The following is a 23821-nucleotide window of genomic DNA, read 5'->3' on the forward strand; positions in this document are numbered from 1 at the left end:
CGATACGTTCCTCCGAAACGTCGGTTAACACCACATATACACGGTGCAAATCCCAGAAGACTGCTTTCTTCATAGTCACCGCCGTGAAAGCCTCAAATCTTACATTGGTACAGTTTACCTAATATAATACATTTTTGAAAATTCCACTCTCACCATCAATGCACTTCGCAGCTCATGTGAGGACAACATATAGTGTGTAAGAATATTTGGCATTTGTGAAGATGTGCTGCAGCATTTTTCACAATACTGCTACAATGGTGCTGTCAGCGGTCACAATGGCCAACTGACGCCTCACACCGATTCACGCTCGGGAGGGAAGAACAATTTTGGTTGCCAAATACAAACTACTGTACGGCAAAATAGCTGTATCTCAGAAACCGTTCAGAATGGGATGCATGTACATACACACTTTTTTTGCTTAAAATGACCAATACTATGACTTCCCAGAATATTAACCTTTCCTCCAAGGACATGCTGTATATATGAACAAAATTATTTAATGAAGTCTCCTCAGGCAAAGAGCTACGTCAGTATGAAGTATGTGTCCATTTCAGAGGCTGTCTCTGTCTCCATCATCAGAGGTTGATGTGATGTGATGTGATATATTTACATGCTATATTTAGACACTAATCTCTTCGCCATCCCAGTGCAAACCACATGGGGAATGGTGGGTAGAGTCATGTGATCAGTGGTGTCCCAACCATCTGAATTTATATTGCCCCCCCTCATGATGATTTTTTAAGTTCTTTTGCTTCTTTTATCATATTCATGGCTGTGTACTGTGATTGGTTTAGACAGAATTCCAAATCCCTGTTAAATTCATTGGGATGCAGCTGGAACTTAGTTGCCTTCTTAACTAAGTTGTCCTAGTAGCCTGCCATTCTCCTCAGTGCCATGGTGTCATTAAAGTTTATTGATGCACTTCCTCATTGCTGTCATCATCTTATCTTGATTCCTCTGTCTGTATGACTGTGGCACTAATAATAATTTCATCATCTATAGAAAGAATCAAAATACTCTTCCTGATTTTGTGGAGTGTCGTACTTGCGTAAATAGTCATTTATATTCAACAGCCATTTTTCATCCTCAACATAATGGGAACTCAGGAATGTGTATTTAATAGAACAAATTGTACCAAGTGTGATTGTTGGAGTTTTGCTATTGACACTATGAGGAGTTAATTTTTTTCTTTATACATATGTATATAGAGACAAATCATGGTATAATTAGAACATATACGTATATCCCTGATAGAACTCTTATATGCCTTTTTGTAGCTTATTCAACATGTAGAAACTACAAGGTCTGTGGAATTTTGCTTTTGATGGTGCCACCTGCATGAAATCAAATTTTCCTTTTTTTTTATTGTTGGCTGTGATTTGCTTACATTTCTATTATAAAATAGCCATGAAATCCGCTTAAAGTTGAATTATTTATATTCAAGTTTTAAATTTAATTTTAATAATAATAATAGCAGCAGCAACATTTTTAAAATTGTTCTGCTCTGAAATGTTATTATGATATTTTTAATGTTTTTTTATTATCTCTGTGGTATGAAGCGTCTGTGTTGTTAGACAGAGCTAAAGATGGTTTTGTAAAATGTTCTGAAGCTACAGATGTGTGAAGTGCTTCGTTTTTGCAGATGCGATAAATTGTAAAGTGTAATAAATTGTAGTGCAGGTAAGTTATGTATTTCTATTCTGTCATGTAAAATCAAATTTGTGACCTCAGTTTGACAATAAGATTAAAGAGGTCTATTTGAAAATATGTAAGTACACTGACTATACGTTTAATTTATGGTCTTTAATGAACCTGAGCATCCTGTGTCACCCTGCAGTATGTTCCAGTGTTACTGCCTTAAGGGCCATAATATTTCCTAAAAGTCAGGTAGGCCATCCTGCTCCATGTTGCTTCATTCAGATGATATGAAAGTGAAACTGTGCATAATTTGACAGTATTAGTACAACAAACAGTGTTGTCAGCACTCCTTATTAATTCACTTTTAACATTACAGATTAATTTCTTGGTGAATGGGCGTGTGGATATTGAATGGAATTCGTACATAGGAAAATTGTTCTTTGTTGTAGAATGATAAATGTTTTAATTCCTTATATAACAAATTTTGTCTGTTACTCTCTTTGTTTACTTGCTTTGTTTGGTGAGCCTGGATAACACAGTCAATATAATGATTGGCTATAGACTGGGCAACCAAGGGGTTAGAGTTTGAGTCCTGGTAGAGAGGCAAGAATTTTCTCTTCTCAATGTCACTCAAATAGGTTATGGGACTCACTTAGCTTCCTATTCAGTGGGTACTCAGGCTCTTTCCTCAGGGGTAAAATGGCTGGGATGTGGAGTTGACTATCCACTTCCAACTAGTGCCGAGGTCAAGAAAACGTGAATCTATACATCCACTCCCCCCCCCCCACTCCACACCTTCATGGTACAGTGCTTAATTAGTTAAGCACAGGAACAACTTTACCTTTACCTTGTACTCTACTATTTTCTTTACCACAAACACTTCAGTAACTCTTGTTGATATACCAAACATTTCACTTGATGATTACAGTGGATAAATTTTCTTCTGTTATATAATGTACTGGTAGTATTTTTTTATTGCTAGTGGGGTGGGACTAAGTCCCTTGTACTGCAGCCACTTCTGGCCTATTGTACCAGCCCCAGATGATAGGTGAGGGTGATTGTGGACCAATTGGTGGAATGAAGATTGGCAAGGGAAACCGAAGTACTTGGAGAAAACCTGCCCCAGCGACACTTTGTCCACCACAAATTCCACCTGACCAGACCCGGGATTGAACCCGGGCCACCGTGGTGGGAAGCCGGTGACTAACCGCTTGAGCTATGGCGTGGCCAGTGCACTGGTAGTAGAACTGAAGAGTCTGCTTTCAGAATTCTTTGTGCATTTCTTCTTTCTCCCATCTGAGTAACCTGCTCAGGCCAGTTTAAAATTCTTCATTTATGATTTTAAAATTAATCTGTCAGAACAATTTAAAAATACATTCTTTTATAATATAATCTTAGTGATTTATTATCTCTAGTTATTTTATTACTTTGTTACAGATTTTGGACTTGTGACATTCTGATGCATTTGTTATCTACAGTTAATTTGGTACCAATTTGTTTACTGGCATATGCAGTACACAGGAAGATTTTTGGATGTGACATGTTTGTTGATGTCACTTCATTGTCAATACCAGTATAGCCATAACTGTCAAGGGAAGTAACAGAATATCGTGTCAATAAATTGTGTTCTCTTAAGTGCTTGGTATAAATATTAAAATAACATTTTACCTTATGCTACCTATTTTGTTCATTTTAATAATTGGTTGGTACATAGTGTAAAGTGTGTTTTAAACATGGAAGCAAAATACAAAATATATTTATATTAGCAGGGATGAAGTATTGTGTGGATGCCTAAATTCTGGCAGTCAATAAATATTCTCCAACACAGCATTTACAGATCTTTTTGACTGTTTTACTAGTGATATTTTTATTATTTGTTTCCTGTGCCAGCTGAATACAGTAAAACTGTGTCACAATGCCCTTCACCGTACTGTGGATTCGGATATTCAATTCAATTCGATTTTATTTTATTTCATCCATGAATCATTATACATGATATGGGACAAGTCAAAGATTAATATTAATACTAATACTAAATAGTAATAAGAATATAATAATACAGAAATAGTATGCCAAATTATAATAATTGATAATAATAATAATAATAATATAGTAATACAGAGATAATAATATGACAGTATAATTAGTCTTGAAAACAGTTTCTGTGGTCTTAAATCCTCCATATGTCCTATTGTACCTTTACTGGTGGTAATGCCTATGGAGATTTGATGGAATGAGGAATATACAAGGGGTCTACTCATCTCCCAGAATGGTTCCATTTATTTCCTTTGTAAACAAAATTTCAGATTTTGTGGCAATTTTTAGACTACTTTCCTTATTTTGAAAAAACTAAAGGTAGTTGTACGATACCAACTTGCTGTCTGTGTCCTCTTTTAACCTTTGAATGCCTGAACCAATCTTTATGGAACTTGGCATATATGTCATGGCACCTGAGCCCATCTCAACTGCCTGATTCATATATCCCTCCCAACAGCTATACCAACATTACAGTCTCTCACATTTACGAGGAAACACCCTAATGTTGCTTGCCTGCCTGTACCAATTTTCATGTATCATGCCACATGAAACCATCTCAAGGGCATACTTCATAAATCTCTTGATCAGTAATTACAACATTATAGCCTTTCAGAGTGTCGCAATAATAAACGTAGTGTTACTTAAATTCCTGAACTGAATATCAAGCAACTTGGTACATATATCATGCTACGTAAACCCATTTCAATGGCACACTTCATAAACCCCAGCAGTAATACGAACATTCCACCTGAGTCCATCTTGATGACACACTTCTTAATTCCCATTCATCAGTAATGACAACATTATAGCAATTCACATTGCTGAGGCAGAACTGTAATATTGCTTGAACGCATGTAGCAGTCTTCATGAAACTTGAGAAGTATGTTGTGCCACCTGAGCCCATCTCAACAATGCATATCATAAATCCCATTCATCATTAATACCAACATTGCAGCTATTCACCTGTATCAATCTTCTGAAACTTGGTAATGAGGCCGTCTGAACGGTGTACTTAAGAAATTCCTCTTTTTAGTAGTACCAACACTACAGCCTCTCAAATTATTGAGGTAACACCTGTAATATTACTTGAATTCCTTAACCAGTCATCATGAAACTTGGCATGTATCTGTCATGCCAAACGGCATACATCATAAATCCTTCCCATCTGTAATACAAACACTGAAGCCTCTCAGATTGTCAAGGTGATAACGTTAATATTACCTTACTTCACGAACCAATCTTTATGAAACGGTCATCTCAGTGATGTACCTCGGAGATCATTCTAATCATTAATACCAATACTGCGGCTTCCCAGATTGTATTTTTTTTTTTTGGTTGACTTCATTGTGCGTACGTACTAAAGTTGTTTTCTTACTTGTATCAGATACAAAAATATCAGTGAAAGAAAAGTAGGTGATTAGTTATTCCTAGAACTTCTTGTTTTGTTTGTAAACAGCTTCATTCAAAAGGCTGCATGTAATCGGTCACTGAGTCGGTACATAATCAATGATTTCCTAAGGAGATATCAATGCCTCTGCATGAGCTCCAGGAAACTACTCCAGTGTTGGAATCCATGTGGCACGTTGGAAATACCGTGCTGAGACAAAGGTAATTAAATGGACATTTTTAAAGGCTATTTGAGGAATGTGTTATTGCAACTCTTTTTCTTGCTTATTTCATATAGTTATATTATTTTTTTATTGGTCCATTGCAGGAATTTGTTGTTCCTGCAGGAGAAGTTTGTGATTGGATGAAAGAAAAAGACAAAATATGATTATTTGTTAAGTATGCAGATGATTAAATCAGCCTTGATAGAAAAAATGTGATGTAGTGATGCAAGTGAAGTGGACTAATGTTTGTGTACATGTTCTTTACAGAAAAGTAGTGAAGGTGTGCCAGTATCTGGACTACTTCTGCAAGCACAGGTACTTGAATTTCATAAGCAGATCAACAGTGCTGATGATTTTAATGCAACTCATGGTTGGTCATCGAGACGGAAAATTTGCCATTGCCCAACGCAAGTGAGCATAGAAGGAGAATCTCATTCCAGTGACAGTGCAGTGGCCAAAGAGTTCTTTGAGGCTTTGCCTGAGATGATCAATGAGTATTAATATAGTGAAGAACAATTGTACAGTTGTCACAAAACTGCACTTTATTATTGATTGCTTCCAACGAAGTTTCTGGATGTTAATAAGTCAGCAAATAAATATGGTATGAAAATTGGCAAGTGAAGAATGTCTTTACTGTTCTGCACAAACAAAACGGGAAGCCACTAATTAAAACCCCTGTGTGTTGGAAAAATCCTTGATGTTTCAAGAATATTAACATGACATCTTTGCCTGTCATTTATAAAAGCAGCAAGAACGCCATAAGAATCATGATAATTTCTAGTCATGGTTCAATGAAGGTTTTGTACAAGCAATAAACAATTACTTACATTCACGAAAACTGGTTGAAGAAGCTGCACTTCTGCTGTATAATTGTTGTGTACATCCTCCTCCCGACTCTCTGAAACCGAAAGATGTAGTTAGTGATGTTTCTACCAACAAATACTACTGTTCTTATCCAGCCCTTGGATGAAGGCATTATCCAAGCTTTTAAAGCCTATAACCAGTGGACATTGCTCACAGCTGTTGTTAACTCAGAGCTGCAAGTGCCACAGTTCCTGAAAACAGTGACATTTGAGAACATAGCCTACAGTATTGCATTTGCATGGAAAAACTTCAGTTCTTTGACAGTTAAAAATTTCTGATCAAAATGCATCACTTCAACAGGCAGTAGTATTGAACATGAAGAGTTTTTAGTTTCATGGAAGAAGATATGCATGAGACTTCCAGTACTCTTGATGATAGAGTGCAGGTAAATGACCTGCGAGCCCTGGGTTCATGAAGATGATGGAACTCTTGTCACTGTGTACAAGGATGATGAAATTATAGCTGAAGTACAGAACTGTGGAAGAGTAAAACATTCATTCGAAGGTGACAGCAAGAGTGAAGAAATGTGAGCTTGAAACCCATAAAATTAACAGAGTATTTGATAGCATCAGTGAAGTGATAAAATGGATGGAAAGAAGATTGAGTGTGATCATCTCCATCTTTTATAATTGCAAAATATGAAGATTTATGTAATGAAGAAATGACACCAGCTGTCATGCCAAAACAAAATATTGGACTATTTTAAAAACATGTAAATATAAGGCATGCATTTATCCTAAATATGATATAATTTTATTGTAATTTGATATTATATTTGTTATAAACAAAAACATGCCTGTTAAATTATTTCTCACAAAATTTTCTGAAATACTACAGTTTGCTGATAACATGGGTCTTTATTCTCTCTCCTGACACCAACTTATTAATGGAGTTTACTGTAGTTTATGTAGAACATCTTGGTTCCTTCTCCTTTCCCTTTTATGGTGTTTAATGGTGCAGTGTGCTGAGTGGTGGTATAGATGTTCAGTATGGGTGATCATGACATATCTGTGTTTTTAATATCACATAAATGTGTTACTTTAAATGTTACAAGCAATCATGTTTTGTTGCAGTAACAATTAAGTTCATAGGCAGCTGTACTACACCATATGAGGCAGATAGGATAGTGGTCCTTGGAGAACCAACTTCTGATTTGCCGGTCTGTAAATTACAAACTTTAGGAACCGTTGCAGTAATACCCAGCTGTCTGCCCTTTATCTTCAGATAAAGTCACTGGAATTGCAAGGAGTTGAATAGAACCCATAAAAGTTACTTTTCTTGTTGCATGGATTCCTGGTTTCTCTTATCTGTTAATGTTATTTTTATATTATTTTTTGAGGCCTTATTAAGTACACTGTTGCCATGTTCATAATTGTTGACTTACAGTGTTTCATGCATAACAAGTAGGTGTTTATGATCCATCTCAATACCAATTTCACATGCCTAGATCCAGTGGTTCATTAGTTATCGCCATGAAGCTGGTAGCTTTAGAAAGAGTTGACATAGCTGCTGTTTTGTTATTTTATATTGTACAAAAAAGTTACTGTAACAAAAGTTGCATATTCTTTTGAAGCACTATTACTGTATATCATATCAGAACCTTGTATTAAGTGTCCCTCCCACTTTGCAAGGTTGCCTATCAGCCATGTTGTTATTAGTTATTGTAGAACATAAAATTGTGGTGCTGTGTAGCTTCCAGTGGCATAATGTTAATATGAACTTCCATGAAATTTAATTACCTTGTTTGAAAGATGAAATTGGTGGATACAGAGACAGTGTGGTGATCTTACAAGCCTACTTTCTGTCTTGGCTGTGTTGGCTTGTCATCAGTGGCATAAGAATGAATAACACAAAATCCACATCTTGTCACTGTGTTTAGATGGTAGAAATGGAGCTTTGCAACGAGCAGAGCCAGTGAAGAATTTTTCAGGTATTTTATAAGCAGCTTGAGTTTGAGACCAGAGATTTCTGAGAAGGGATGAAGTTAGAAGAATAGTGGAAAAATATATGTAAATCCAAAACACAAGTAACCCTAGGGAGCTTAGGAACAAAGAAAAATAAATCAGAAGTTTGGTTCTGATCCTGGAACTGGACGTTGAATGAAGCTATTGAACATAGAAAATCGACATGAAAAAGAACCATATTAGTGAAGAGACTAGCCAAGAAAACTAGAAGGTAAGATTGTGATAGATTTGTGAAATTAGTTGAAAGAAACCATACTGGAACTCAAAGAACAGGGTGTAAGGTATTTAATGCTCTTAAATCAGAAACTAGGGATAATCTTAGGTAAATATCACTTATGGAAAATGGGGAGAATATTGTCAGAATGTTTGGAATGTGTAGACAAAAATGTTATTGATAAACAGCTGGATGAGAACTCTGGAGAATGCTTATTCACCATTCATCTTTGGAATTAATTTCTGTAAATAAATTGGATCTAGAGCTGTCAGTATTGAAGAGTATAAAGAGTCGCATTATAGGAGGCATCCATAATGAATTGCTGAAATATGGCAGAATTGCAATGTAGAATGGATATCAAAATGTTCTGCAGATGTTGTAAATTCAAATGATCTTAACATCTGAAATACAGTTAACAAGAGGGATACAGCAAGGATGCACCCTGTCTTCTCACATACAGAGTGTGTGTGGGTGCATAAACAAAATTAGGGAAGACTGATGAACATTGGTCATTTTGGAGAAACAGCCTTACTACATGCAGAGTGTCAAGTTCTCCCGTGTAACTGAGGAGGTGCTGCAAAAGATCTCACATTACATTTTTTAAAATAGCTCATTTTATGGGACAGAAAGAAAAATATGGAATTGAAAGGCACTTAATTACTGCATGCTAGAACTATGACTAACAGTCACATAATTTAAAGGGTTGAGATATTTAAGTACATAAGAAATAAAATCTCCAGTTATGAATATGTTGACTTGGAAGATAAGATAAATTATTTTACTAAATTGAATGGTTTAATTAGAAGAAATTTCAGTAGAAGTATATCAGAGTAGGTTCTGTTAAGACCTCATAAAATGACAGCAAAATCTGCCCTGCTTTTTGAATCTGAAATGTAGATTCTGAAGAGTGTGGACAGGAAGAGATGGGACACACAGAAGATGAGTTTCCTCCAGCCAGCTGCTGGATGAATGTTGAAAGACCATTGTGTAGTGAAACAGTTAGCTGACATAGCAGGTGATACAGAGAAATGAAGGATGCATTGGAGAGCACACATGGATAGGATGGATGAAATAGACATTACAGACCTCACACAATTGGTTGGATCAGCACTGAGGCTCATAATGGGTCCTAAAGTCCTAAAGTGTTAAGGATAGTAGAAGAAGAAAACGATGAAAGTGGACCATAAGACGCACCTAGGTTGTAGAGGGCAAATTTTGGGGAAAAGTTTTATTGCATGCATTTTGAACTCAAATTCACAAGTACTTACTAAACAAAACAGCAATGCAACATGAAGTTTTACTGGTCATAGAACCCATAAAGATCTTTGTGACTACTATTACACTCATCACTGATGTTACCATTTGGACTTTCACTTTCTTCAAACAGTGCATCATCATCATCAGTGTTATCAAAGGCATTGCTGATACTACACATCTTGAAAGACTTTACATATGTCTCATGTTTCACAGACTCCCATGAATTCACCCATTAACAAACCTATGATGCAGTTGGCTGCTTAATTTGTCCTATTCCTGTCAAATTGTAATCTGGTGCTTACATCCAATTGTTCCACTCCTCACACTTGAATTCTTTAAATGGTTTATTAATCAAGATGTGTCTGAAATTGGCTAGTAAGGACTCTTCGAATCACATCTCCTTGCATGTTTGATTCATTAACTACCATTTTTGTTGCCTCTGTTATGTGTGCCCGATACTAGTCACACACTAAAAGGGCTACCCAGACATTTTCCCGTGCTTTCTTTAGCCACAGCTTCATTCTATTTTTTGTCAGTCCATCATCCATCCTTTAAGATGAATATGGATAAAAATTCCTCACAGAATTTTATCTTTGGGCATCATTTTTGTTTGAATATTAACAACAGAAAGAGTTTTGTGCCTTCAGCACAACATACTAAAATGGCACTGTAATGTGTTTTCTTACAGCCAGAAGTTTTAGTTGCTATCAATTCAGCACCCTTAGTGTCCACAGCCCTGTTCAGTGGACTGTCAGAAGTTAGAGAAACTATCCATATTGCTATTTGGCCCAGGTTCAAAATATGATTTCTTCCTTGCAGTAACCACAAATTTCTGAAACCCAAAATTCTGGTTTTGTACTCAGCTGGCATATTGTCCTTGTGTAGTTTTTGTAACTCTTCATCTTGTGCTCCATTCACATGCCATTTTCTTGGTTGGGGGAAGATCAACATGACTTTTGGCTGCCCTGTTTCCATACTCTATGGCATACAGAATCAAATTTAATTTGAAACATAGTACAAAATCTTCTTAGCCTATTTTGATAGGCTAACAAGCTTCACAATGACTGCACTGTTTCTCAGTGATAATCATGAGTCATGTGATGGTCACATGCATTCTTCCCAGTGAGCAGATCAGTTTTGAGAATGGCCGCTAGACAAAATTCAGTTTGATTTGAAGGTCATTTTGCTGCATCTTTGGATGATAATATGTAAGGGAATTTAAGGCTGAATTTTCTGGGGGAAATGTTCATCTTATTATCTAGAAAATATGCCAAGTCTGAATAATCTTGACCCCCCCCCCCNAGGAAATTGGAATTGGGTTTTTCTTTCAGCTCTATGATAAGGTCACAATTAACTGTATTGGGACAGATGTGTGTATGATTCAAATTCTGCAAAAATAGCTGTTAATTTTATAAGCACGTTTAGCTTTCCTGGATTTGGCCTCTACATTTTGTAATATTTCCATAAGCAATACATAGTACAATGTATGTTTAAATAACATGAAGAAGATTTTATATGCTTAAAATCCATCAAAGGATTGGAACTTTCACATGTATAATATGCAAGACAAAGCAAATTTTGTTTCTACTCCATAGTCTACCGAAACCTGCAAAATCTACTAAGTGACTGGAATGCCTGAATTTTAGCTTTCAGGCATGTTTGACTTGGTAACCATAGATCAAATAGCTTTATTTTTGTCAGTGGGGCTTGAAATGTAGTGAAGTACAAGTTTTGAATCGTGTAACCCCCCTTCCCAAACTTGTGAGGATTATGGTGATAATGATAATGAACTGCGAATCAGTAAAAACTGACAAAAAGCTGATGTGTATATGAAACAAATGCAGTTGCACAAATAGTAACCCTGTGTCTATAGAGCCATAAGAATGAAAGTAATACATCAGCATCCATGTAGAGTTTATATTATCATGTCTCATAACCACAGTATTTGATACATACCACATATATTTACATTGAAAATAATAAGTAATGTATTTATATACGAGTAAAGCGGCCTCTGTAGTGTAGAGGTAACGTTCCCACCTCATGACTCGTAGTATGGGGGTTCAAATACCCGGCGGAGGTCGAATTTTTAAGGGCGGAAAAATTCAGGGAACAAGTCCTCCGGGAGGGACTTTAAGCCGTGGGTCCCGTGTCGTAGCTTTACAGCACGTAAAAGAAACTCATATCTCCAAAGGAGATCACTGAGCCAAGTTACGGATGTTTCCCGCCCAACAGCAGTCTCTAATACCTCTGGTAGATGGGGGAAGCATTATAGATACCTCTCAGCTGGTAGAGCCGGTCTCGTTGGCTGGGCGGGACTGATGGTAAGCACCAGTACCGGTAGGATATAGAGACTGGTAGAAATCATAGAGGGAAGCACAATGGACCAAAACAGGTCTAAGTGCATGGGGAAACCCACCCTCTCCAATAACTAACTAACTATATACGAGTAGAAATCATTGGATGTCTGATGCAATATAATTTATGTGTTATTTGTGTGAAGCAAGATGCAGAAAATGGGCTACAGATTGACCACCGCACCTTTGTAGCATGTTTCAAGACATAAATTAGTGATTCCTACCCTTATTGTATCTCTGTCTTTTATTTTATTGGAGCACTGGGATCCACTCTTTATCATAACAAAACTTCTATGATCTTATATTATTTAAACTTCTGTCTCTCCATATCAGTATTTGCCTGCTCCTTAATGTAGTGTTGGTGATGCTTGGGTTTGCTTAAGCTGTTGATCTCTTGCTGAACATGAAGCATTCTCAGTTTTCTTTCCTTTTGTGTGATTTTAGCACCTGTAGATGGCATCAGTAACAGACTTATGACATCTGCAACCTCCATTTAAGTTCACTGGGCCCCTGTCTCTAAATCCTGAAATTTTGTTGGAATTAGACTGATGATTCTTGACTTACAGACATACAAGAAGACAGATATATGCTGTGTTATATGTACTCATATAGGTTTGTCTCATGTGGCCAACTTGGTCCATTCAAGGGCTGTTGGCACATGTCCACATTTAAATTGATGCACTTACTGGATTGTGTGGAAACCAAGAAATATTTATGTAGTATATTATAATACGTACATTAAACTCCTGATCTTGTAACAAGTCTGCATAGAACTATGTAATTTAAGCACAATTACAGTTTAGTAAATTACATTAAATTATATTGTGCTGGTACTGTGAAAACAGTGATGGTATTAATAGGTGGGGAGGTTCCATCAACGCAGTGTGGTATATAATCAATGAATTTTATATATCCATTTATTATGCTATGTGTTTTGACCTATTTAGCTGCCTTTAAGTTAATTCTCTAATATCCAATTTAATGTTATTACTACACATTGGGCAGTGTTTAGAATATGAATCTTTGTGTTAATGTTGTATGAAATGTACATTTTCCTGAGCTGTTTTGTTGTTATAGCATTTTTTCAGTTAAAATTTTCTAATGTTAAAATTATGCTTTATTCATTCTGTATCTAAAATGTTTTTCTTAGATAGTTACTTCAGGTGTAAACCACTAAGCCATAGAATGTTGATCAGTATTGGCATTGTTAGTTATTGTGTTTATATGCTGGTGTTTGTTTTGCAGTTTTATGTACAGTCTCTTTGGCATGTCTTGTCTCAGTGTTGGTTTTCTTGAACTTTATATTGTAGGTGTCTAGATGCAACTGTTCAAGAAGACCCATACAGTGACTGATGCACATTGAAGAAATTATATATTTGTATTTGTGGTTTATTAAATGATGCTGTTTGTAGCTCAGGCTATGTAATGTCAAATGGTAGGTTGATGAATTGGAACAGATGAGGAAGGAAGTGTACATGGCCTGTTTCAAGGTACTAACCCAGCATTTCCCTAGAGGGCCAGAGGAAAACAAGGTAGACGATGTACTGGCTGATGTTGAAACTGAGCACCTCCCAAATACAAGCCAGAAGTATACCATCTGAGCCATATTGCTCGTTAAAATTATATATAAAATTGTGTGATGCAGGCATTAATATACGAACACAGTAATTCACAGTGTTAATATAAAAAAAAAGTAAAGCTATCTCTGTACCAGGCCGTGAAGGCCCATAGGGTTGTGAGACGTTGAAGGTCCCACACTATCTAGACAATTGGCTCAAAGATGGTGGTAAGGTTGTCAGCCTTACGCACCAGCCGCGCTTTACTCCCCAGGAAAATTATTTCATTAATTCCTAGTACTCTGTTAGAGGCTGAGTAAACCCCAGGGCCTAGTGTGGCTGGAAGGATTAGGTCAACTGAAAAGAATCCAATGACCTCATTGGGACTTGAACCTGTGACCTTCCGGCTTGTAGCATAGCCCCTCAACCAACTACGCTACCGCATGCCCCTTCACAGTGTTAATACCAGTCATTATTCTGTGGCTAAGTATGTTTAAATAACTAGTCAGTTAAAATTTTGTAGATACAAAAGAAATCTAGTTTTAACATAGCATTTTAAACATAATTCTTTCTTCTGGGATATAATGCCAGACAGCCCATTGAAAGTCACCTAACCTTTTGGAGGAGCATGTCACTCCATCAACTCAGGGTCAAAGAATAAGCACATAGTAAGTATGGCTTAGCTTGCTACCTGCTTCATGCTGGTTTTTTGCCTGACTTATTCTTTGACCCTGAAAGATGGAGACCTTTAGTGGACTGCACAGTATATCCCAGAAGGAGGAAGTTTTCATAACCGTTGCTATTAGAACCTCAAACAGAACCTTCACGTTTTAACCAGTTAACAGAATAATATGATAACAAAACAGCTCAAAACAATTATTAACACATACTTTCATATTGTGGGGCACGCGGTAGCATAGTTGGTTGAGGGGCTATGCTACAAGCCGTAAGGTCATGGGTTAAAGTCCCGATGAGGTCATTGGATTTTATTTTTCAGTTGACCTAATCCTTCCAGCCGCACTAGGCCCTGGGGTTTACTCAGCCTCTAACAGAAATGAGTACTAGGAATTAAATAATTTTCCTGGGGAGTAAAGCGTGGCTGGTGAGAGGCTGACAACCTTACCGCCATCTTTGAGCTGATTGTCTAGATAATGTGGGACCCTCAACATCTCAGAACCCTATGGGCCTTCATGGCCTGGTACAGGGATAGCTTTACTTTTTACTTTTACATTCATATTGTAAAGTTTATCTTCTTTTGGATCAGTTATTTATAGTTTGTCAAAGTCTTCACATCACTGAACATCCCTGCATTATCTTCTTTTATTTAGTAATTTGTGTCTTACTGTACAGGACTCACTGCTTGTTTTTTGTTCCACTGCTTCTGAGCATGCAGACTCACTGAATTGAGTAATTCCATGCACATTTATTCCTGCATAATAAAAAAGTAAAAGTAAAGGTAACAGGCCATGGAGGCACATAAGGTTGTGAGACGTTGAGGTTCCCACATTTGTCTAGACAATCGGCTCATAGATGGCGGTAAGATAACTGTATATTCCTAAAACTTTTTTTGGGGTCTCAGCCAGCCTCAGTCTCTTCTGCCTCCAGAACATTCCAGAAGGGGAGGGGAGACTGTGGTGTTGCTCAAAAAAGCTGCACATCGAATATTTCTACACACCACCCCCTCATTCATGCAGAAGTACTGCAACATTGTACAGTTTGGTAGTAACAACAGTAAAGTGGATAATGAATGTAAAGCTAGCCTCTTGATGGCTGGCTAGGCCAAAACACATAGCAAATTGAAGGGATATATACAACTAATTATATTACATTGTGTTGGCATAACCTCAACACCTCGTAATTAAGTTACATAACATGACATTCAAATGAAGTAGTTTATGTAGTCATATGATGGTCACATGTTACTGTCTGCCATATCTTATAAATAGAAGCATGGAATAGAATGTTGGATGACCTTCTAAGAAATTATTGAGGAGACTTTATTCATAGGAAATCTACAAAAACAATAAGAGTGTCAGTATTTTGAAAAGTGCGTTTAATCAGAACAGGGGGTTTTCCCCCTTTTCAGTAACAACTTTGAGTCCTCGATTGGAAGAATATGGTTCATTACATTGAAGTATGCTATGTGGTCTTTGATATGTCATGATTTAGAGTTTTCTCTGAGTAGTTTTTGTTTATTTGGCTGTTCAGCAAAATTCCTCCTTTAAGGAGACCAGGTTTACCTTAAAACATCAAGTACAGTATAGCCAAAATGAATAAAGAATAATTTATGAGATAACAGTTTTTCTACAGATATTTTCTGGGCATTGTTTGGCTTCATAGGCCTCAACCCACTTCACACATCCTTCATGAACCGTGACATGGTTGAATTCTATATTATTTTATTGCATATTTGTATTGTCACACTTAAAAAGATGTGCATACATAATTGTGCATGCTTTGTCATCATGAAAATTTTGAATAGACATAAAATTATAAAAGTTGACCATATATATTTTCTTTTCTTCTTTTCCAGGATCGTATACGCCACACAGATCAGGACATTTGAGCATGTATGATAAACTTCCTATGGGTTTGGCACAGTGTAAAGTGTGTGGGAAAACTGTGACAAACATGAGGAACCACTACTTATCACATTTCCCTGAGCATCACCAGTGTGAAATGTGTTTAAAATTTTTTTCTCGTTCAGACAGTCTCAAGCTTCATATCAGGAGAAAACATTTAAAATGAAATATTCATCAGATTATTTATTGATTTATTGAGTGGTTGATTGCTTTTTTCATTTGTTAGCTAGTGGAGGTTAGAGTTGCTGAGTTTAGTGTTTTGCGAGACCAGTCCTGACATCTCTTGACAATTGTATGATGTATATTCAATTGCCATGAAATACTTCTTTAGACAAAATTACATAAGACAGTATTCTGAAGACCACAATATTATTCTTTTATTCATCATTGTCTGTGGAATTTATCAACATTTTCATGCCCTGGAGTTTATTGATTCTGAAAGTGTCTGTCATGTTATAGAGAGAATTTCATGTAGTTACTATAGGATTCGGACGATGGATAAAGTCCAGAAACCCAATATATCAGAGAGTTTCATGCTAGACAGAAATCAATGCATTGCAGTTTGTAACTGACCCATCCACTCTACATTTCCATCCATAGCTTTTATCTCTCTCTCTTTACATCTTGGTTTCTTCATTGTAGCTTCAGAAAGTTACCATCAGGTGAACTATAATTTCACCCTCCACTTGACTTAACAGTCCTTAATTTGGATGCCCAATAATTATATGGAATTATGGATCGTGAAGGTTAATCTTTTTCATTGCAATATGTTGCCCTGGATGTCAGTTGCCCAGTGTGGTCTCCATGAGGTTTTGCAGTAAGTTTTTAGGTCATTTAACTTACTTACTCACTCATGGAGCAGAGCCCTTCTGGAGGAGTTGCCAATTGTAGAGCTACTTAAGAATTTCCCAGCATTTTATGTAAGCTGAAGCTTCATTACCATGTTCACAAGAACCCTCCACTGGTCCCTATCCAGAGCCAGATCAATCCAATCCATACCATCCCATCCTAGCTCTCTTAAGATCCATTTTAGTAATGTTCACCCACCTACGCCTTGGTTTCCCAGTGGTCTCTTTCCTTCTGTCTTTCCCACCAATATCTTATATGCATTCCTCTTCTCCACCATTCATGCTACATGCCCCGTCCATCTCATCTTCCTTGACTTGATCATTCTAATTATACTTGGAAAAGAATACAAGTTATGAAGCTCCTCGTTGTGCAGTTTAGGTCATTTAACTATAGAAATAAAAACAAGGAGTTCTGCTTAGGACTCAGAGCCTGTATCATATCCCTATCGTGTAAACTTACAGTCCCACAAAACTTATGGTGTTAACAGCAAAATTTAAGTAACGTAGATTTTTAATCCAACAGTAAAATTCAGTTTATGTCATGCGTTTGTATGCTGAAAATGGGTAGATGGTCATATACTGAAATCCTATAAGAGTTTAAGTTCTTATTGCTTCCAGATTTAAATATGTTGAAGATTCAGTTCTAATTATTATTATTATTATTAGTAGTAGTAGTAGCAGCAATAATATTATCTACTTGGGAAGAGTTTCTTCAATGTAGATTTTGCCTGTGTTAGAACTGCTGAACATAGACTCAAAGTTCTGCGCCATAAACATAGACATAATAGTACTAGACTAGTGATGGTGGTGGTAGAGGCAGAAATTTGATTCTGCAGAATTTATTCATATGAACATCTGTGCACAAAACCAGCATGCTGGCTATGCTAAATCAAACTCCACTGTTGGATTATTAATTGACATTATCAAAATATGATACTAAAAGCCATTGCAATAGGAAAGTAAACTTTATGAGTTCTACCTAGAACTCATTGTTTTATTTTGCATTAATGGATTCCATTAAGGAACTCAAGACATTCTCAGTTTAATTTCTGTATGACAGAAATTAGTGTGAACTATGGATGATTTTAAATTCGTCTTAAAAAGTGTCAGTTGTGTGATTTGAGGATGTAGAGTAGTTAACATAAAGAGAAGAAAGTGAGCACATCTGCTATTTGAGTTTGAAGGCTGTTGGTTTGACATTATTTTTAGTGTTCTGTAAATCTTTCACTTATATCAAGAAGAAATAAACTTCTTTACATTTACACACTTGTTCTATATCGGTAGGTTGTATCATCAAATATGGATTCTGGGAACAAATAAATTGATTGATTGATTGTATCCAGTTTGTTTGGACATTTTTATATGTTTATTAATCAACATTGTTAGAATAAAATGTATAACATTTGTACTCCCTTCTTGTCTTGTTACTAACGTATTCTCACAAATATACATGTTGATGTAATTTAATGGAGGAGTCTTAAAATCTGTTTCACCTATAAATCGTAGTTATTCAGAAACTGTTACTTGTTGGCTGATAAAAATTTTGTAATCATTGACGTTATTATTTGTTCTTTGACAGTTTACTCTTTAAATTATATAATTTTAGAACAAAAAGAAATGCAGGTTTTTGTATTTAAAATTTAATTGTCACTGATACATTGAACAGCACATATATAAATTAAAAGTTTCTTTGGAGAAAGAGTTAATAATGCATTATCATTCTAAGAGCCCAGTTTCATAAAAGAATTCACAGAGAATTATGATATAATGTAAGTATAGGTAGACTAACCCGTAACTGTGACCCTCACTATATTCACTTTTTCCAGGCCAACTGTTATGTCTCAGGGTTCTCATTGCCACAGTATAGTGTGGTTGACTGTTCAGGCTGTTGGTTTTTTTCTGTTGTGTTGTGAAGTGATCAGACATGCTCATTTACACAGTTTGTGTTGCTGTGGTTTTGTGAGTGTTCAGTCATTTCTTAATTTCTCTTGTTTAACTTGCCCTGATTTCATGTTAATTTTACAGGATGCTTGTTCTTTCACTTATACAAATTTGAAAATGGTTGTCGTAACAATGGTACTTATTATGTTGACATTTTGAAGATGATCATTATAAACATCAAATCAGTTACTAAAACTAATACAAAATAACGCTGACCTTAAACTCGTTTTCTGGACTAGTGAGGAGACTGACTTGGAAGCACAAAGAAAATTTTTTAAATATTTGCTGAGTTGTTATAAATATGATATTAGAATTACATAATTGTTATACACAACCTTACTCATTTTTTAATTTTGTTTTTAGTATTTTTATGTGCCATTTTCTCAAGTTTATGGTCTTAGGTTTTGAAAACTTATGTTCACATACTTTATGACATGTGTGGTACTTTTACAGTCCATTTGAGATCTTACAATTGAAACACTTCATGTCACCAGTTAAGAGTTAAAATAAAATGTTATTAAAAAGTGTTTAATAGCAGATGTGCAAATACTATAGCAGTTTCTTTAGTCAGTTTACATTTCTCTTAGTGGTAATGAATTACAGTGAAGGCCCAAAATAACTTGTTATCCTGTGAATTTGATTCTACCATTGGAAAAGTTCCCAAAGAGAGAAAAGTATTTACTGTTTTTCTGTTCTGTTTCAATTTGGTGAAAACTATAAGGTGCTGCTTTGAAAGAGATAGAATTTCTGGTGGCATTAGTTCCAGATATTCTGCAGCCTCAAGACCATATACTTCTCACAGCAAATTCCATAACCCTGATCAAAACTTTCTGATATTATTCAGACCTGATGAATGTGTAGGAAAGTGCAGTTACATCTACACGGAACACTGGAATCTTCCTCCTATGAAATATTAAAGCAAATTACTCTTACTTTCCTTACTATAGCACTTCTGGGGATGCAGCACTTTAAAAGTTAATCTTTTTAGAGACTTATTAACATACAGTTTGAAAAATGAGGAAGTTTTGTGATCCTTTATGTTTCATTACAACATACAAACTTGTAATGCAGGTTGTATTCATGCCTCCTAACATGTGCATTATTTTGGACTTATTCTTTATATGCTTTCTGATGTAAGACTGCACCAGTGTGGCAATTAGTGTTTCTAGTCATGTAATGTAGAGTGTGTTGGCTTAGTATGCTTCTTTAATTCTGTAGTTTATATTCTTGTGTCAGTAACTAACTTGATCATTTTGTAATGAATCTGTACTTCATTTCCTTATGAAATAATATGTAATCATTGCTAGCAATAAATCAATAATAAAGAATTAGAAAATGAACTTTGAATATTTCTTTTCTTTGTAGCCAGACTTAAAGATGAGTTCTGTCTTTTGAGAGTCAATGCCTTGTAGTTCATCTAAAGTCAGCTGACATTTCAGAGGACCATTTCTCCTTACTCTGTTTCTTGCTTGGCTTATTGTTCAACCCTGAAGATGGGGCAACATGTTCTCCCAAAACGTTTGTTGTCTTCCAGCAGACTACAGAGTGTTGTGCCCCAGAAAATAGAAGTCTTCATAACCACTGCTGTGAGAACCTCAAACCCTACAACCTTAAAAATTATTTAATTCTTTATGTGAAACTGAATGATACGAATAGTGGTGTCGGATGAAGAACACTTCTCTACAGAGCCAGATACATCAGTATGGTAGGTACTTTTGTTATCCAGTAATATGCACATTTACCAAAAGATTTAGTGTGAATGTTAAGGTATTCCATATTTTAATTTTTTATTGTTTTTCAGGGTACCAGTAGGCTGAGAATGAGTTTGCTGTTCTGCACAATACCAAAAAGATATAGTACTTGGGTGGCTGAAGATAGAGTAAGATGCACAGAAAACAGTGTACCAAGTGCTGAGTGGACTTTGCTTTCTGCAGTACATTGAAACTACATGCCTGAATGAAGGATGAATTTCTACTGAGTAGGGCCTTCCTCTTACCTCGTTCAAAATCCCTGCAGTGTAAGCTTATAATTATGAAGTGAGAGTCCAGAATGTTGATGCAACATATAAAGATATTCTGGTTGTGTAATGAATCTCAGAGGAAGAGCACAGAAAAGAAAACCACTATGAACACCATAGCAGTCTGTCCAAAACTGTGTGTAATATCCTTGAAGTTCTGAACCCTTTGTTAAATTCTCATGAAATGTTGCATATTGCAAATGGGCGACAAATAGGAATTCAAATCTTATCAGCCAACTAGGGCAGGTAATTTGATGGCATAATTGAACTTTTTTATTTAGTATTACTGGGTTTTTGGACGTTCTTCATCATCTGGCATTCTAAAGAACACAAAAGACTGCAACATTTCAGAAACTGGATCTGTTTCTGTTGTCAGATGAGGGGTGTGAGACACCTACTCTGTTGGGTCTGTTCAAAAGAGGAAACCTCAGTTATTGACCAACCTAAGTCCTTATAACTGCAGCTGCATAAACACCTGAGATCAATCTCTGTCAATGGGAGATAACAGGAAAATGTACATTAAAAATTCAGATACAGCATGTACAAACCTAAAACTAAGGTAGGAATGGAAATTTTATGCAACAAACGTAGCCAACAAACCAAAACCATTAAAACAAATGCATAGCTTTAATTTTGAGATTTTCATGTCGTGAAACCATTTTTTAGTTACTGCTAGTGCCATCTGGGGAATAAAAACTGAACCCTAGGACTAAAATCATATAGATATCCATGAAGAATCTGTCATATCAACATTGTTGCTGATAAGGGGGATCCAAATTGGAGAAATAACCAAGCTGGGTTGGCTGATACACCGGTTGACCAGTCTGATCAGCCAATCCAGTTTGAACATTTTTTCCATTTGGTTCCCCCTTATCAGCAGTGAAGTTGTCGACACACAAGGAAGGTCGGTGTCATCTGACACATTCTACATGGGTATCTATATGACTTATGACTTTCAACAGACTACACATCCTTATATCCTAGAAGATAGTACTCAACATAACCACTGCTGTGAGAACCTCAAATCCTATGAGTACATACAATTTGGAAGATTATTGATAAAAATGTTTCACTAATGTGGTACGTGTGTTCAAATGTGATGCTTAAATCTGTGGAAGGCTGCACCATAGCTCAAGCGGTTAGTCGCTAGCTTCCTACCGCGGCAGCCCGGGCTCGATCCCAGGTCTGGTCAGTGGGATTTGTGGTGGACAAAGTGGCGCTGGGGCAGGTTTTCTCCGAGTACTTCGGTTTCCCCTGCCAATCTTCATTCCACCAATTGCTCCACAATCACCCTCACCTACCATCTGGGGCTGGTACAATAGGCCAGAAGTGGCCGCAGTACAAGGGACTTAGTCCCACCCCACTAGCAGTAAAAAATAATAAATAAATCTGTGGAATAGAAAGTATCAAAAGTAAATGGGGGATATTTTAATGGAGGCTTGAATGCATAAACTGGAGGAAAAATTAGTTTATGTATAGAGATTTTCTTTAGGTTCCCCAGTTACCAATCAAGTTAGGTTAGTCTCATTAGCTTAGAAATGTGACAGAATGGAGAGCAGCCTCTGGTATTAAAACTTCTGCTGTGTTTTTTGTATGGGTTTTGGATGGCAATATAGTAATGGATACTTTCATCTTGTTACTGAGACCCTTTGAGTGTATGTGCTGTGTAGGTAGTTCAAAATGCTTGGATATAACTCCAGGTATTTCCATGTTGTAAATTTAAGAAGCAGTTACTGCTATTATAAGCATTTCACAGTCATAACAGCAATTGAATTATGGACTCAAAGTACATGGTATTGTTAATTAACTTCTTTACAGCTTTATATTTTCTCTGCAGTTGACACTATCAGGATTGCAAGGGCTATTGTTATAATCTACAAACCTTCAGAAAATTGTAACATTTTAGAATTATCTTATACCTAATTGTTATATTTGTCTTTTGTTAAACCATTTAAATATAATATAAGTAATACATCATGATAACTCAGCTCAGATTTGTGATATTAGTTTTCATATTCACTTTACTTTAGATCACTTCCTTAAATTTTTGTCCATCTAAAATGGGCATCAGAAAAATTCTTTAGTTTCTGATGTAGTGGGTCATACACAGTGTGTCCAGGTTCTGTTAGGACCGTGTTCATTAAAAATACAAGATGTGAATTATTTTCAAAATTTTACTCTTTTTATTCAAAATACTCTCCTTCTGAATCAATACATAGCTGGAATCAATTGAAAAGTTATCGAAAACAGTCACAGTACCCCTTTTGTGCATTTAAAACTGTGGTAGATTCCCTTTGGATGTCCTGGATGGTGTCATGACTGTCTCCTTTTATCGCCAACTTAGCTTTTGGGAACAACCAGAAATCTGCTGGAGCCAAATCTGGCGAATACAGAGGATGATCAAGGACTGTGATCCCTTTTCTGGCCAAAAATATCGCGCATGATCTTCGATTTGTAGGGTGGGGCATTGTCGTGGAGGAGCGACCAGGAACCTTGTTCTCGATATTCAAGTCGAATTCGAAGAATTCTCGCCAACAAACGATCGAGGACTCCGAGATAATAATCAGAATTCACTGTTTGACCTTCTGGCAGAAATCCTTGTGAATGATACCTTTGGAATCGAAGAAAACGGTTAGCAGTGTCTTTACTTGACTCTTTTGCATGCGCACATTCTTTGGTTTCGGCTTCTTTGGGCTCAACCATGCTGCACTCTGCCACTTTGTGAGAGGCTCGTATTGAAAACACCATGTCTAGTCACCAGTAACAATCGATTTTGTAAATTTTGTATCACTTTGGGCCGACCGTAACGTGTCTTTGCAGTGTTCCACTCTGGCATGTTTTTCATAGCCTGACAGCGTGTGCGGTACAAACTGCGCACAGACCTCCCATTTACCCAAATCCTCAGTCAAAATTTGATGCACAGTACTTTTTGGTAT

At 36.4% G+C, this 23821-nt stretch overlaps 1 protein-coding gene across 12 annotated transcripts in view; it reads left to right on the top strand.

Annotated features, from left to right (window-relative positions):
* LOC111872821 (sex determination protein fruitless) overlaps nucleotides 1-23821 on the top strand; it is a 160875-nt gene that overhangs the window by 93419 nt on the left and 43635 nt on the right. The window contains exon 6 of one of the 12 annotated variants that reach the window (XR_004513951.1): nucleotides 16031-16072. The exons of 8 other annotated variants lie outside the window; for them this stretch is intronic. Coding sequence is in view for 2 of the 4 variants with exons in the window: in XM_023867023.2 (XP_023722791.1) it covers nucleotides 16031-16245 (215 nt within the window). In the remaining 2 variants the exon portion in view is untranslated. Of the gene's footprint in view, nucleotides 1-3075; nucleotides 3540-16030; nucleotides 16577-20669; nucleotides 20869-23821 lie in introns of those variants that run through there. 3 more of the 12 variants (XR_002844299.2, XM_033754844.1, XM_023867023.2) reach the window with 3 other exon arrangements.

This window comes from Cryptotermes secundus, unplaced genomic scaffold (genome assembly GCF_002891405.2).
Source record: "Cryptotermes secundus unplaced genomic scaffold, Csec_1.0 scaffold79, whole genome shotgun sequence".
Classification (NCBI taxonomy): Eukaryota; Metazoa; Arthropoda; class Insecta; order Blattodea; family Kalotermitidae; genus Cryptotermes; species Cryptotermes secundus.